General features: G+C 47.1%; 1 protein-coding gene across 1 annotated transcript; it reads left to right on the top strand.

Moving 5' to 3' along the window:
- The first annotated feature begins 998 nt into the window (after positions 1 to 998).
- On the top strand, positions 999 to 13,216 carry CRYBA1 (crystallin beta A1). Its single transcript, XM_069089761.1, has 6 exons — positions 999 to 1,029; positions 4,394 to 4,458; positions 6,260 to 6,378; positions 9,956 to 10,097; positions 11,084 to 11,226; positions 11,959 to 13,216. The coding sequence occupies exons 1-6, from the start codon at positions 999 to 1,001 to the stop codon at positions 12,104 to 12,106; spliced, it is 648 nt and encodes a 215-aa protein (XP_068945862.1). The 3' UTR covers positions 12,107 to 13,216.
- The last annotated feature ends 53 nt before the right edge of the window (positions 13,217 to 13,269 follow it).

The raw sequence follows: 13,269 nt of genomic DNA, 5'->3' as shown, positions 1-13,269 counted from the left end.
GTGGGGTGTTGGAAAATAAAGAGAATACAGGACTGAAGCCAGGCAGCGCCTGCCCGCAGGGAGCTTGCATTGGGCCAGAAGCTCAGGCGCAGGGGCTGGAGGTGGGACCTAGGCTTTCAGATCTTCCTCAGGCCAGGGAGTCTCTCCTCCCAGCAGATGGAGATTCCTCTCACCAGATCCCACCCAGCTTCTCCCCCAAACCTGAGGCTGCAGACCGTCCTGGGCTGGGTGTGAAGGCCCTGAAGAGGAAGTGAGAAGCAGGTGCGGCTGGTGGGCATACAAATGAAGGATCTCCCTTTGCGTCTTTTTATTCCCAGGCCCAGCCCCTTAGCAGCATGCCTGGCAGAGAGCAAGTGCTTAATAAATATGTTTTCATTCATTAAAGGAATTTTTTCTCCAAGATAAAAAATGTTGCATGTGGCCCAGTCGTCTGTGGGTGGAGGGGATGGGGATGGGGGGCTAGCTGATGGTTTAAGACTCTGAGGAATGGGGGGGGGCGTTGCCCTGGGGAGTGAGGAATGCTTCTCTCAATCAAGGTAGCTGCTTGGAGAAACAGGGCGTCTGAACCCCTTGGGAAGCTGAGAGATGGGGCGCTCACTGGTCTGAGGAGTCACCAGTCGCTAAGGCTGGAGGGGGCTTCAATTATCTAAGCGCTAACCAGGTAAAATGAGGTGCCTAGGGCACTGGTACCTCCCCTCCTTGGCCGCTAAAGCTAGGAAGGCTTCTTCCAGCAGCATCCAAAGGCAGGCATGGAGACAGCAGAGCCCCATCCCCGCCCCCACTAAAATGGCCCAAGTACAGCAGGCCTGCGTCCACAGACAGCAGTGGGAACCAGCTTAGATCCCTTTAAACAAAAACCCAGACAGCTCTGGCCCAGGGCGCTGAGCTGCCCAAAGCCCCAGGGATCACCTAGAGATCTAGGCAGAGAAAGCATTGTGCTGACAAGCTAGAGGGGGCCGAGTTATATAAAGGCGCTCTAGGGGCTGAGCTGGTACCAGATGGAGACCCAGGCTGTCCAGAGGGAGCTCGGTGAGTAAAGCCAGCTGGGTCCCTCTTACCCACTGCTATCCCCCGGCTCTCAGGGCTTTGGTTGGCTGCAGATGTCTGCTCATCAGGGATGAGGGGGTGGAGATCACACTTCTGAACCCAGAGGAAGGGTCCTCTGCAGCCCCTGGAAGAAGGGAGGCAGAGCCAGATTGGCACTATTGCCCAAGCAGCCCCTGAAGGATTGGAGGGATCCTCAAAAAGAGGGGAGGGGGTATTTTGGAAGCTTGGGGGCTGAAGCAGGTGGGTAAGAGTGGCTGTCCGGAAATGTGGTTTGATTTCTGAGGGCTTAAAGCATGGAGTTTCCTGGATTGATATGTTCATCTATACTTTGTTACCATGAGCCTTGTAGACCCTTAGAGCAGGAAGAAACCTCAAATGTCAGATAGTCCAACCCCTTCATTTCACAGGAAACAAGAGGCCTAGAGACAGCAGGCCACTGACCTTGGAGTCAGGAAGACCTCGGGCAAGTCACATAACCTGCCTGCCTCTGTTTCCTCATCTGTGAAATGGGGATAATTAAGAGCCCTTACCTTAACGGGTTGTTTTGGGGATCAGATGAGACAGTCTGTGGGAAATCTTTGAAAACCTTGAAGTGTTTATATGTGTTGGTTCTTATTCTTAATAGCATATATATCATGCCTACTGTGCACTAGGCATTTTACAAGCCTAGGATGTAGCTGCTGTTATTAAGTCCATTTTACAGGTGAGAAAACCAAGGCAGACAGAGATTAAGTGACTTGGCCAGGATCCAATGTTAGTAAGTGTCTGACTAGAGATTTTGACTGGAGCCCAGTGCTCTATCCAGTGTGCCACCACTTAGCCACTGATATCCTAGAGTAGACTTGACTAAGGCCACACGGCTGTTTTAGTGGCAGAGCTGGGTTGGAACCCAGGGAGGGTCATTGAATCTGCTGGCTGGAAAAGGCTGACTGTCCTAGGAAGGGATGGCTGAAAACAAGGATCGTAGCTTTAAAACACACAGAGCCCCACAAAGTCCACAAATGAGGGTCCTACAGGCTTGGGGGGGAGCAACTCTGGAGCAATCACCCCAGCTGTTCCCTTCTGAGCACCCCCACAAAAAAAAAAAACTGCCTCGGCCAATCAGCTTTGGGCTCTGGAATGAGGCAGCTGCCTTGGGCCACACCTGACCATTCTGGTCATCTCTGCCCCAGGATAGAAAGGTTCTTCCCCCACTCCTCTCAGTTTCCGAAGGAACTTTACCAGGAAACTCCCCAAAATGGGAAAACACCCCAAAAAGATCACACACATGTACCAAGGTGCTGGTTTTAATTCCAGTGTGACTTGGCTGAAACGGCTTAAAGGTCAATCAGTCAACAAACATTTATTACGTGCCTGCTGTATACCAGGCAGTGTGCTAAGCTCTGGGGGTACAAATAAAGGCCAAAAAAGTCCCTGCCCTTAGGGGGCTCACAGTATGCAAACAAGTGTGTACATATAACTATGCACATGTACACAGAGTAGTTGGAAGGTCATTTCAGAGGGAGGGCCCTAGCTGTGGGGAGGCCCAAGAGAGGCCTCCTGCAGAAGGAAGAAAGCCAGGAGGCAGAGGTGAGGAGCAGGGAACAGCTGGGGCAAAGACACAGAGGCTAGTGTGGCACTCAAGGAAGAGAGTCACTGGGTCAGCAAGTTTGCAGGGGGTGGGTTAGCCAGATCCAGGTTCAAATCTCACTTCTGATACCGTGTTTCCCCGATAATAAGACACTGTCTTATTTTTTTTGGACAGAAAAACACCAGAGGGCTTATTTTCAGGGGAGGGCTTATTTTAATGAACATTGACAGCAATTTTAATAAACAGGTAAATGTGAACAAAAAAATGTACCTTTATTCAATAAGCAAATCACTGGGGAAGAACAGGATGACGTGCTCACTGCTGCAGCTCTGATTGGATGCAGCTCGGAGCGCGGCGTGCATTTCACGGAGGGGGGGGGACGGTGCATACAGAGGGTGCCGTAATGTAGTGTGTAGTGCAGGAGATCACCTTCACTACAGTAGCAATCTCAATAGGGCTTATTTTCGGGGGAGGGCTTATTTAAGAGGAATCTTGCACAGTAAGGGGAGGGCTTATTTTCGGGATAGGTCTTTTTATCGGGGAAACACGGTACCTGCTAGCTGTATGACTGTGGTCTAGTCTCTTGGCATTTGTGAGCCTCAGTTTCCTCCCCTGTAAAAGGTGGATTAGATGGCCTCAAACATTCCTTCCATTTCTAGTTCAATGACTACAGTTTGGTAGAAAGCAGGGGATTTGAAGTCCAAGGACCCAGGATCAAACCCAAGCCTGACACATAGCATTTGCACAACGTTGGGCAAGTCCACTTGGCTTCTCTGGGACTCATTTCTAAAATGAGGGGGTTGGGCTAGATCTCTGAGGTCCTTTCCAGCTCTTCATTCATATGAGTCCTAGGACCAGGCCTAGGTTTGAATTCTAGCTTTGTTACTTCCTACCTAGGTGACCTTGGATAAGTCACATGAAAAGTAAGGATCTTAACCAATTCCCTAATTTGGAGAGGAGGGAGTTAAGGCTTCAGAGTCAGTGACAAGGTTGAGACTAGAAATAGTGTTCTTTCCACCCCCCACAACAGGGATAAAATGCCACATGGAGAATGCCGTATTTGGAGTCAGGACTGAAGTCCTAGCTTTAACAATTATTAGCTATGTGACTTCAACTAAGTCACTTAACCTTTCTGAGGACTCAATTTCCTCATCTGTAAAATAAGGAATTTGTGAAGTTCCTTCCAGTTCTAAATACATGATTTTAAATTATTCCCCTCCCTGGGTCCCAGTTTCCTCCTCTGTAAATCTAGGAGGCTGCATTAGATGGGCTCTGAGGCCCCTCCCAAGTATTGAACCCACCTTGAACTGAAGCACCCATTTTTTATGTGCTGTCTTATTTGACCCTTAGATAGGCAATTAATGGTATATTATCACCATCTGTAGCACAGGTGTGAGAAAACGAGGCTCAGAAAGGTGATGTTGGAGGAAGGATTTGAACTCAGGTGGTTCCAAGTCCAGTGCTCTTACTGTTCAGACCACCTCTGTAGTGGACAGATCACTGGGCCCTAGCTGCCACTGACACCCAGCCCTCCATCCTTTCATCCGGAAAATTAACTGGGCTGGCTCACGTCCTCGATCTCACATTTCTGCTGTTCCAACAGAGGCCACAAATGTGATTGTAAGACATCTGTCTATCAGCTCCTTTTGGGGAACATGTGGGACGTGGGGAAGTAGAGGCATGTTTGAATTGATGCTGGAGCTCTAGGCTTATGAGACAGTAGCCACATTGGTCTTGAGTCAGGACCTCCAAAGGGACCTTTTCTTTCTCTTGCAGAAACCGTGCCGGCCGCCAGGATGGCTCAGACAAACCCTCTGCCTGGGCCTCTAGGGCCATGGAAGGTAAGCCCATGGGCCGGAAGACCAGGGAATGGCTGGATGCCTGTCCACTTTGGTGGAAAGGCATGCTGGGAGGCGGGCTCTCAGAGGCAAGGTGAGAGGGACCGGAGTTCACTGGCACCTTCCACTGGGCTGTTGTGGGTGGTCAAATCTGACTGTCAACCAGAGAGCCAAGAAAAGCATTTGTCTACCCTGGGCAAGGTTCGAATGCTGAGACTGTGCCCCCAGCATGTGCCGTCCACCAGAAGCTTTGAACCTTGAATGAGCAGCTGATTTATAACAAAATAAATACCTCTGCACCAAGGAGAGTGGGATTTCCTGGCAGTCAAAGAGGAGGTATTTTAGAAAGTCATGTTAAAAAATGTCTCTCCTTGGGCCATCCTGGCCGACTCCTTACTTTGTCCCCAAGGTGGGGCCACGGCCACATGTGAGGCAAGAGCTCAGGAGAAAGGAAAGGGATTTTCTGCTGATTTGGAAAGAGAATTCTACAGGTTGGGGTGGGGATGGGGGAAATCTGGAGCGGGGGATGCGGTGATAATCTTAGAAAAGAAAATCTACCCAAGGCACCACCAGTCACGTCCCACATTCAGGTTTTATACAAACCAGGAGAGCTGGATTCAAACCAGCCAAGCTTCTGGGACATTTCCCCACCAATCTACACAAACTACGTTCAGTTCTGTAATGTCATTTGTGTTCACAGCATCCGAGACCTGGAGCTGGAAGGGGCCTTAGAGGTCACAGAGGCTGACCCCCTTGTTTTACAGTTAAGGAGATTGATTTGCACAGGTCCCACAGTTAATAAGTGTCTGTGGCAGGATTTGAAACCAGGCCTTCCTGATACCAAGTCTACAGTTCTATCCACTATATTTATTGTTGTTCAGATGTTTTTCAGTTGTGTCTGACTCTCTGTGACCCTGTTTGGGGTTTTCTTGGCAAAGATACTGGAGTGGCTTGCCATTTCCTTCTCCAGCTCATTTAACAGATGAGGAAACTGAGGCAAACAGGGTTAAGTCACTTGCCCAGGGTCACACAGCTAGTAAATGTCTGAATCCAGGTTTGAACTAAGGTCTTCCCAACTCCAAGTCTGGCCACTATACCCACTGTCCCATATAGCTGCCCATCCACTATAATATGCCATGCCTATTTTACAGATGGTGAAACTGAGAACCCTGAAAAATGGCTTTGAACTCAAGCTCACCCAAGGAATCACAGACAGAACCTGAGTTTCCTTGTTGAGGGGCAATATGGTGGAGTAGGGTTTGTCTCTAGAGTCAGGAGACCTGGGTTTGAATTCTGCCTCTGCTACTTACTAGCACTGTGATCCTTTAATTAATCCAACATTAAAGTTGGACCTTGGACATCATAGGATCTGGAGCCACAGAAACGGGAAGAGACGGCTCTCCCTCCAATCATGGGTCTCTGCTACTACGCCTCTGTTCCAGGCCTTGGCCCCTGTCCTCACTGACACTGTGCATCAGGGTGTCCATGAGAGTCCCCACCTTAAATCCTTCTCTCAAGGTCTATCAGGGAACCTGGTTACAGGACCCTCCTACATGCCTGGAGTTTATTCAAACGCCTTCCTTATTCATCAGGAAATTGCCACTAGATAAAAATTAGGGAAGCTAAGATTTCCTGAGCTACTGTGGGTTATTTCTATACTTTTTTTTTTTTAAAAAACAACCCTACCACAAAAACCTTTCTTTCTGGTAACTGGGAAAATAAGGTCAAGCCAAGAGCCCCTCACCTGCCCTGTTTCTCACCTGGCAAATGTCTTCATTCCCATCCGCTATTCCTTCTGTCCCAGGTAACCATCTATGACCAGGAGAACTTCCAGGGCAAGAGGATGGAGTTCACAGGCCCTTGCCCCAATGTCTCCGAGTGCAGCTTTGACAATGTCAGATCCCTGAAGGTGGAATGTGGCGCGTGAGTACCCACCAGCCCAGCAGTCCTGCCAAAAGACCAACAAAGGGCCAGTGGTATCATTGCTTTGTGGGGAGGGGCTTCCCATCTCTCAGACAGTCCTGTAATTAGTGTTGCTGCCCCATGAGAGAACCTCTCTCTCCCAGGGTTCTTATAAGGACAAAATAAGTGCCTGACACATAGTAGGTGCTAAATTAATGCTTGTTTCCTTCCTTCCTTCCTTCCTTCCTTCTTTCCTTCCTTCCTTCCTTCCAAGTGTAAAATGTTTTAAACTTGAAGTCAGGAAGACCTGTGTTCAAATACCTTGGCAGCCAGGTAACCTCATAATGTCTCAGAGCCTCAGTTTCCTCATCTGTAAAATGAAGGGGCTGGACTTCTGGTTCAAAATCTATGATCCATACTTCTAGAGGACTGGAGAAGAGGTGTGGGGAATGGTAGCTAGCATTTCTATAGTACTTTACATGTATTATCTTATGGGTACAGTAATTATTCCTATTTTATAGGTAAGGAAACTGAGACAGAGTTAGGTGGCTTGCCCAGTGTCCCACAGCTATTAAATGTTTGAGACAGAATTTGAACCCAAGTCTCTCCTGGCTCCAAGTCCATTGTGCTCTCTCCACATTTTGCCCCTAGATAACTATGGTGACCACAACAGGGAGAAGCACACACCCTCTGTCCCCCTGGGATGTTGCTACCCTGGGCCAAAGCCATACTTGTCCCTTCCTAGTTATACCTTTGGGTGGGGCTCTTTAAGAGAGGAGCCACCTGAGAGAGAAGGAAGTGTGAGTTTCAAAGAGAAAGGGGAGCCTTCAGGTTCTAGCAGTACCTTCTTTGTGTTTATAGAAGAGGAGCAGGGGGTCAGACCTCACAGTACCTACTGATTCAGTGATTTTAAAACACTAGTCTTAAATGAAAATACTCCTTTGATGCCTGGCCAGGGTCTGGAAGGGGATCTTGGGTTCTAGAAGGCTTTATCAGCAAGAATACAAATTTTGGCATCAACGTGACCTTCAGGTATAAGTGGTGATGGCTTGGAGATTCACCACCAGGTTGGCTGTTGGGTGGAGATTTTTTTTTTGGACCAGATCAACTCTTAGAGACCATCTCTCCAAAATGAGCCCCCAACAAAATTACAGATTTTGCACCAGAACCCTAAGCTAGAGAAAGCCGGGAGAGTGCTTACTGGGTCAGCTCGATAATGCCAAGGATATTAAATGACCAAGCATAGCACATGCAGGTGGGAACGGAGGGATTGGATCCCCGCCACAGGGGCTGATTACAGTAAGTCTGCTCCCTTGGGCTCCCTTTTCCAGCCCTTCCACCTCTCACCCCACAGGGTAGGCACGCTCCCATTCCTAAGGTCCTAATGCCAGCTGCAGGCTTTGTGTAAAGCTGGTTCTTGCTAAGAGCTGATGGGCACCCCTAGCCGTCTGTCTCAAATCATGCCTAGTTCTGTACTGGAGAGACCCTCCACTCTCCCTGACTGGGTGACCGTCACACTGATAGCATTTGAAGGGCTGCAAAGTGCTATGTATGCATGTGTCCATACGCATTTGATCTTCCCAGTAACTCTGTAAGGCAGGTCGTATTATTATACCTGTTTTACAGAAGAGAAAACTGAGTCTCAGACATTTCAATCACATGGCCAGGGTCCCACAGTATGTTAAGTGTCTGCGATAGGATTTGAATCTAGGTATTTTTGATTCCACAAGCGCAAAGGCTGAAACTTTCCCCCCTGAAAGTTCTTCTGCTAATTCAGCCTTATTGGGGGGGATGCCTTGGCTTGGAGGGTCCCACACCAGTGGGACAGAGAGCATGGCTTGCCACAGGTGCATGGGTCAGTGGCTGCTGCTGCTGCTGCTGCTGCAGCCAGACGCCTCCCCATTCTCTCAGACCTTCTGGTCTGGAGAACCCCATTCTTGTGGCCCAGGTCAAAGAAAGTCCGCGGCTTTCCCCAGACTCAGCAGGCAGAGGAGCCACCCACATTAAAATCCCGATCTTCCAGGGCCCCCTTGTGGATGGTCAGTCTTTCTGTCTTGACAGAAAGCTCACCCTTCTCTCCTATCCTGTCTTCTCACAGGTGGATAAAAACCTCAGTCACTTTGTCATTGACTGGCTTACTGATTGATGCCAGAAAAAGGAAAGCAGGATGAGGCGGAGAGGGAAGGGAAACAACAGAGTGTGAGGTTAATTAATGACAATAACAATCATTAAAACGCATATAACATTTACTATGTGCCAGGCACAGTGCCAGGCTAGGTGTCTTACAAATATTCATTTGATCCCCACAACAACCCTGAAAGGTGGAGGCTACTGTTACCCCCATTTCAGAGACGGGAAAACTGAGGCAGACAGCAATTGTGACTTACCCAAGTTAGTAAGGTCAAATTTGAACTCAACTCTTCCTCACTCTAGGCCCCACGCTCCCTCCCCTGTGTCTCACCTAACTGGTCACAGAACCCGGGAGGCAGGGGTCTTAGTCTTTTACTCTGGGGCTCTAGATTTGGGTGATCCAAGGACACAGGAGCCTGATAACACCTAGAACATCACTTAAGTCAGCAGACAGCTTCCACAATCCCTGTTTTATATCTTAAAGGAAAAGGAAGCTAGAGAAAGGGTGGGCAGGGCGATGGAGCCTGGTCGGGAGAGCGATGGAGCCCCGTCAAAGACAAAGCCACCAGATTGTGGAACTGGAGCTCTAAATATAGAATTCGGGTGAGGGGGAAAAATTAAGGTAGGTTCTCAAGTTAGAGCATTCTTAGGATACTGCATGGGCTATTAGGTGACTGAAAGAGCAGAAAGAACACTCAGTTTGGTGTCAGAGGAGATGAATTTGAATTCTGGCTCTATAACCTACCACTCTGGGCAGCCAAGTGGCACCACAGCACATAGAATGCTGGGCCTGGAATCAGGGAGGTGCATCTTTCTGGGTTCAAATCCAGCCTCAGACACTTACTAGCTGTGTGACCCTGAGTAAGTCGCTTCACCCTGTTTGTCTCCGTCTCCTCATCTGTCAAATGAGCTGGAGAAGGAAATGACAAACGACTCCAGAATCTTTGCCAAGAAAATCTCCCCAAAATCGGGTTCACAGAGTCAGACATGCCTGAAACAACTGAAAACAACAACAAACCTAGCTATGTGACTTTGGGTAAGTCTAGTGAGCTTTCAAGGCCTGAGTTTCTTCATCTCCAAGAAAAATGAGACTGGATCTCTAAGATCTTTTCCAGATCTAAATCTGTAACATTAAGTTCTGATCTGGTGAGGAACAGTTTTCCAATAAAGTCTCAATCTCTTGACTGGAGTGCTGTAAGTCACCCCAAACAACAAATAAACCCCCAAATTCCATTCATCACCTTCCCCATTTGGGTCCCTGGTGCCATCAGGGTGAAGTTGCTATTTAGATGAAATAATGTAAACTGTAAATGGTTATATGTATGTGATTTGTCATTATTATGCCATGAGGCTAGGTCCCATGGGTGCTGCATCCTGGATGATCCCCCTGGGACAGTCGATGTATTTCACTGAATGATATCTGTTGCTGTAGTCTCTGTGGGCTCTGATTTGACCTGTGTCTCCACAGATGGATTGGTTATGAACACACAAGCTTCTGTGGGCAGCAGTTTGTCCTGGAGAGAGGAGAGTACCCACGTTGGGAAGCCTGGAGTGGAAGCAATGCCTACCATGTGGAGCGTCTCATGTCCTTTCGCCCAATCTGCTCCGCCGTGAGTAGCCTGAAGCTTGTGGTCCAAGGGTGAATGAGGGATGGTGGTGCCATCGTTTCCCTTAGATTTTTCACACAGAGACAATCCAAAGGAATGGTATGGGAGAGGCTCCTTCTCCTTTAGGACAACCTAGTGCTACCGTTTGTCCTTGCTTTACTGGCCAGGTAAGCCAAAAGTCTCAAAGTGGGGGTAATCAAAGTGTAAATGACACCCAACCAGATTACTTTTACCTTAAATATTTAAGAACAGATGGCTGGCAGCTGAGTCTACCATGTGGTAAGGGAAAGAGAATTTTCCTTAGACAAATTATTCCCCTTTGCTATATTAGGGTGGCACTTTATTTGTTGCAAAAACAGGACAAGTGATTGGAGTAAGTCAGGATGTACCTCATCTGTCTGCCCGAGGCTGTTTTGACCCCTAACTTCTCCACCTAACTTTCTGAGAATGAAAATTGACCCACAACAGAACAGGCTGTTTTCCAAAGGTGTGGACTCTGAACGTACACGGAAGGCTGGGTGACCACTGGAAATTGCAGAAAGGCTTTCTCTTTGAAAGGATGCTCATTTTGAATATACTCTGATTCATTTGAGAAGCAGCGCAGCATCACGAATAGAGGACCAGCCTCGGCATCAGAAAAACTCGAATTCAAGTCCTGCTTCCGATAGCACTAGCTGTGACTGACAATTTCTCAGTACCTCATGCCACTCTGCCTACCTGAATCAGTAGAGGATGGTTTTTTCTACAACAGGAGTTCCTTACACTGATGGAACCAGGAGTCTAGACCATAAAAAAAAAAAAGGTTCATTTAAGGATCCCTGAAGTCCTCTCCAGCCCCAAATCATTTTAATCAAGTAAAGTCTATTCTAGGCTTATATTTATTTTGACTAGCTTAAAAGATATATACATAATTTTTTTTTTACAAAAAATTGAGGAAAACAAGACTGGTTTTGGAGCAACTCTCAGGTTCTCTTGTTCTCGGGTTACAGAACCATAAGGAATCCAAGATCATGATCTTTGAGAAAGAAAACTTCATTGGCCGCCAGTGGGAGATCTGTGACGACTACCCCTCCTTGCAGGCCATGGGCTGGTGCAACAATGAAGTTGGTTCCATGAAGATTCAGTGTGGCGCGTAAGTGAGAAACGGGGTTCAGGCATCAGTAGACACATGCCCATGACTTCATTTCTTTTTTTTTTTTTTGAGTTTTTATGAATTCATGTTAGAGAATCTTACCTGTATTTGGAAAGAGTGCTGGACTAGGTTAAAATTCCAGGCCTTGTGCTTAGAACCTGTGTGACCCTTGGACAGGTCACTTGAGCTCCCTGGGTCTGTTTCCTAAATTGGCAAAATGTGGTTAAATGAGATGATCTCTGGGGCCTTTTTGCAACCCACATCCTCTGAGCATCGATCACAAAAAAGCCTTCATGGGGCTACATTACACTTATATTCACCATTTTAACGCTAAAGATGCCTAAAAATGCCTTTTAAAAAAATCTCCGCCTGAGCAAAGGAACCCTGTTCATAACAGTACCCAGACCTCCTCCCTCATTGATCAATTTTTAACTTATTAATGGGGCTTTTTGGGTTGTCACTGAGTTCCCTTCCCCATACGTATTCACGTAGCTCCTAATCTATGTTCCAGCCCAAGTACAAAAATGTACAAAAAGTACTTTTCTGGCAACCACAGGAGTGGATACCGAAGCATTCTGGGGTGAGAATGGGCTTTACCACATTCATGAATTGTTTCCCATAATCAACATGTCACAAATTGGATTCTAGTAGGATTTCTAGCGCGGTCTCTTAAGTGTTAGATCCGGCTTTCATTCCATTTCACTCACAAGGTGCTTATTTGGGCTTTTCTAGATGGGTCTGCTACCAATATCCTGGATACCGTGGGTACCAGTACATCTTGGAGTGTGACCACCATGGAGGAGACTATAAGCACTGGAGAGAATGGGGCTCTCACGCCCAGACTTTCCAGATTCAGTCAATCCGCCGCATTCAGCAGTAGGTTTCCTGAGATTGAGGGAAGCCACCAGCAACCTAAAACCATTCTGACTTGCTTTGAAAAGAATAATGGGTTTCACTGTACTGCTCACAAGCCATCACTTCTGATTTGTGAACAAAAATGCTAAAAATTCTCAATAAATGTCATTAAAAGAAAAAACAAAGACCAAAGTTTCAGGGCTCCAGAAGTGTAAATAACCGTCAAGGGTCTGTTTCTATGAAGTCATTAAAAGTGCTGAGCTCAAGCCACTTAAGTGCGCTTTGTTGCCTCTAGGCAAAAGTATTCATGGAAAAGGATTCTGTGACTTTAAAGGAAATCTAATATTTCCTTTATGTCCGTTGTGACACAGGGCAAAGTTTTGGTCAGTGACGCCTTTGCCCTGACTTCCAAGTGATTGGGCTTCATCTTGATAATGCACAAATAGTATTGGCTACTCTCTACTCTGGAGAGCCTTTGTAAAACCAAGATTCAAACCCACCAAAGGGACTACATTTAGGTTTAGCAGCAACATGTTTAAGGAGATACATGTGCAAGGAATATTGATATAAAAATAGAAAACTCTGGCTAAAGAAAATGCACTCAAGAAGCAGGCAGATTTTGTCTTTGCAGGATTTACATGAAAATCTGACTAGGTACGGCTCAGCTATACATTCCTCTTAGCTCCATTTGAGGGATAAAGGAAGTGATTTCTTCCCTGTATTCTGTAACAGATTCAACCTGTGTACCTAGTTCCCTCCTGTGACCAGAGTCATGAATTAAAACCGGAATGCTTCTCAGCTGCAGGCTGCTTGGGAAAGTGGAATGCCTCCTACAAACCCACCTTTGGCTTCACTGGTGCCATATTGATCCTCATCCAGCACCCTTTTCCCATCCTAGGAGGAATTCCATACTTTCTCTGCAGAGGGGAGTAGTGGGTGGATAAGACAAGATCAAATGATCACCCAAGTATCAGAAGTTTATCTTCCTCACTACTCAACGTCCCAGTGAACGGTCTAAAGTTCAGTAGTTATTCTTTCACCTGGACTAACTACATAGGACTATAGCATGGAAGGGAGAAGATGGAGCCAGCCTATCTGAGCTTGCTCAAATACTTTATCCTGTCACCTTGAAAAATGCCCAACAGTTAAGTCAACACAATGATTACTCATACCGCTCTCAGAAAGGGC

This window comes from Petaurus breviceps, unplaced genomic scaffold, assembly GCF_028583685.1.
Source record: "Petaurus breviceps papuanus isolate PSGF00001 unplaced genomic scaffold, PetGlider_PUasm1.0 186, whole genome shotgun sequence".
Taxonomy (NCBI): domain Eukaryota; kingdom Metazoa; phylum Chordata; class Mammalia; order Diprotodontia; family Petauridae; genus Petaurus; species Petaurus breviceps.
The sequence above is the reverse complement of the archived record's forward strand: the minus strand, read 5'-3'. Positions and strand labels throughout refer to the sequence as shown.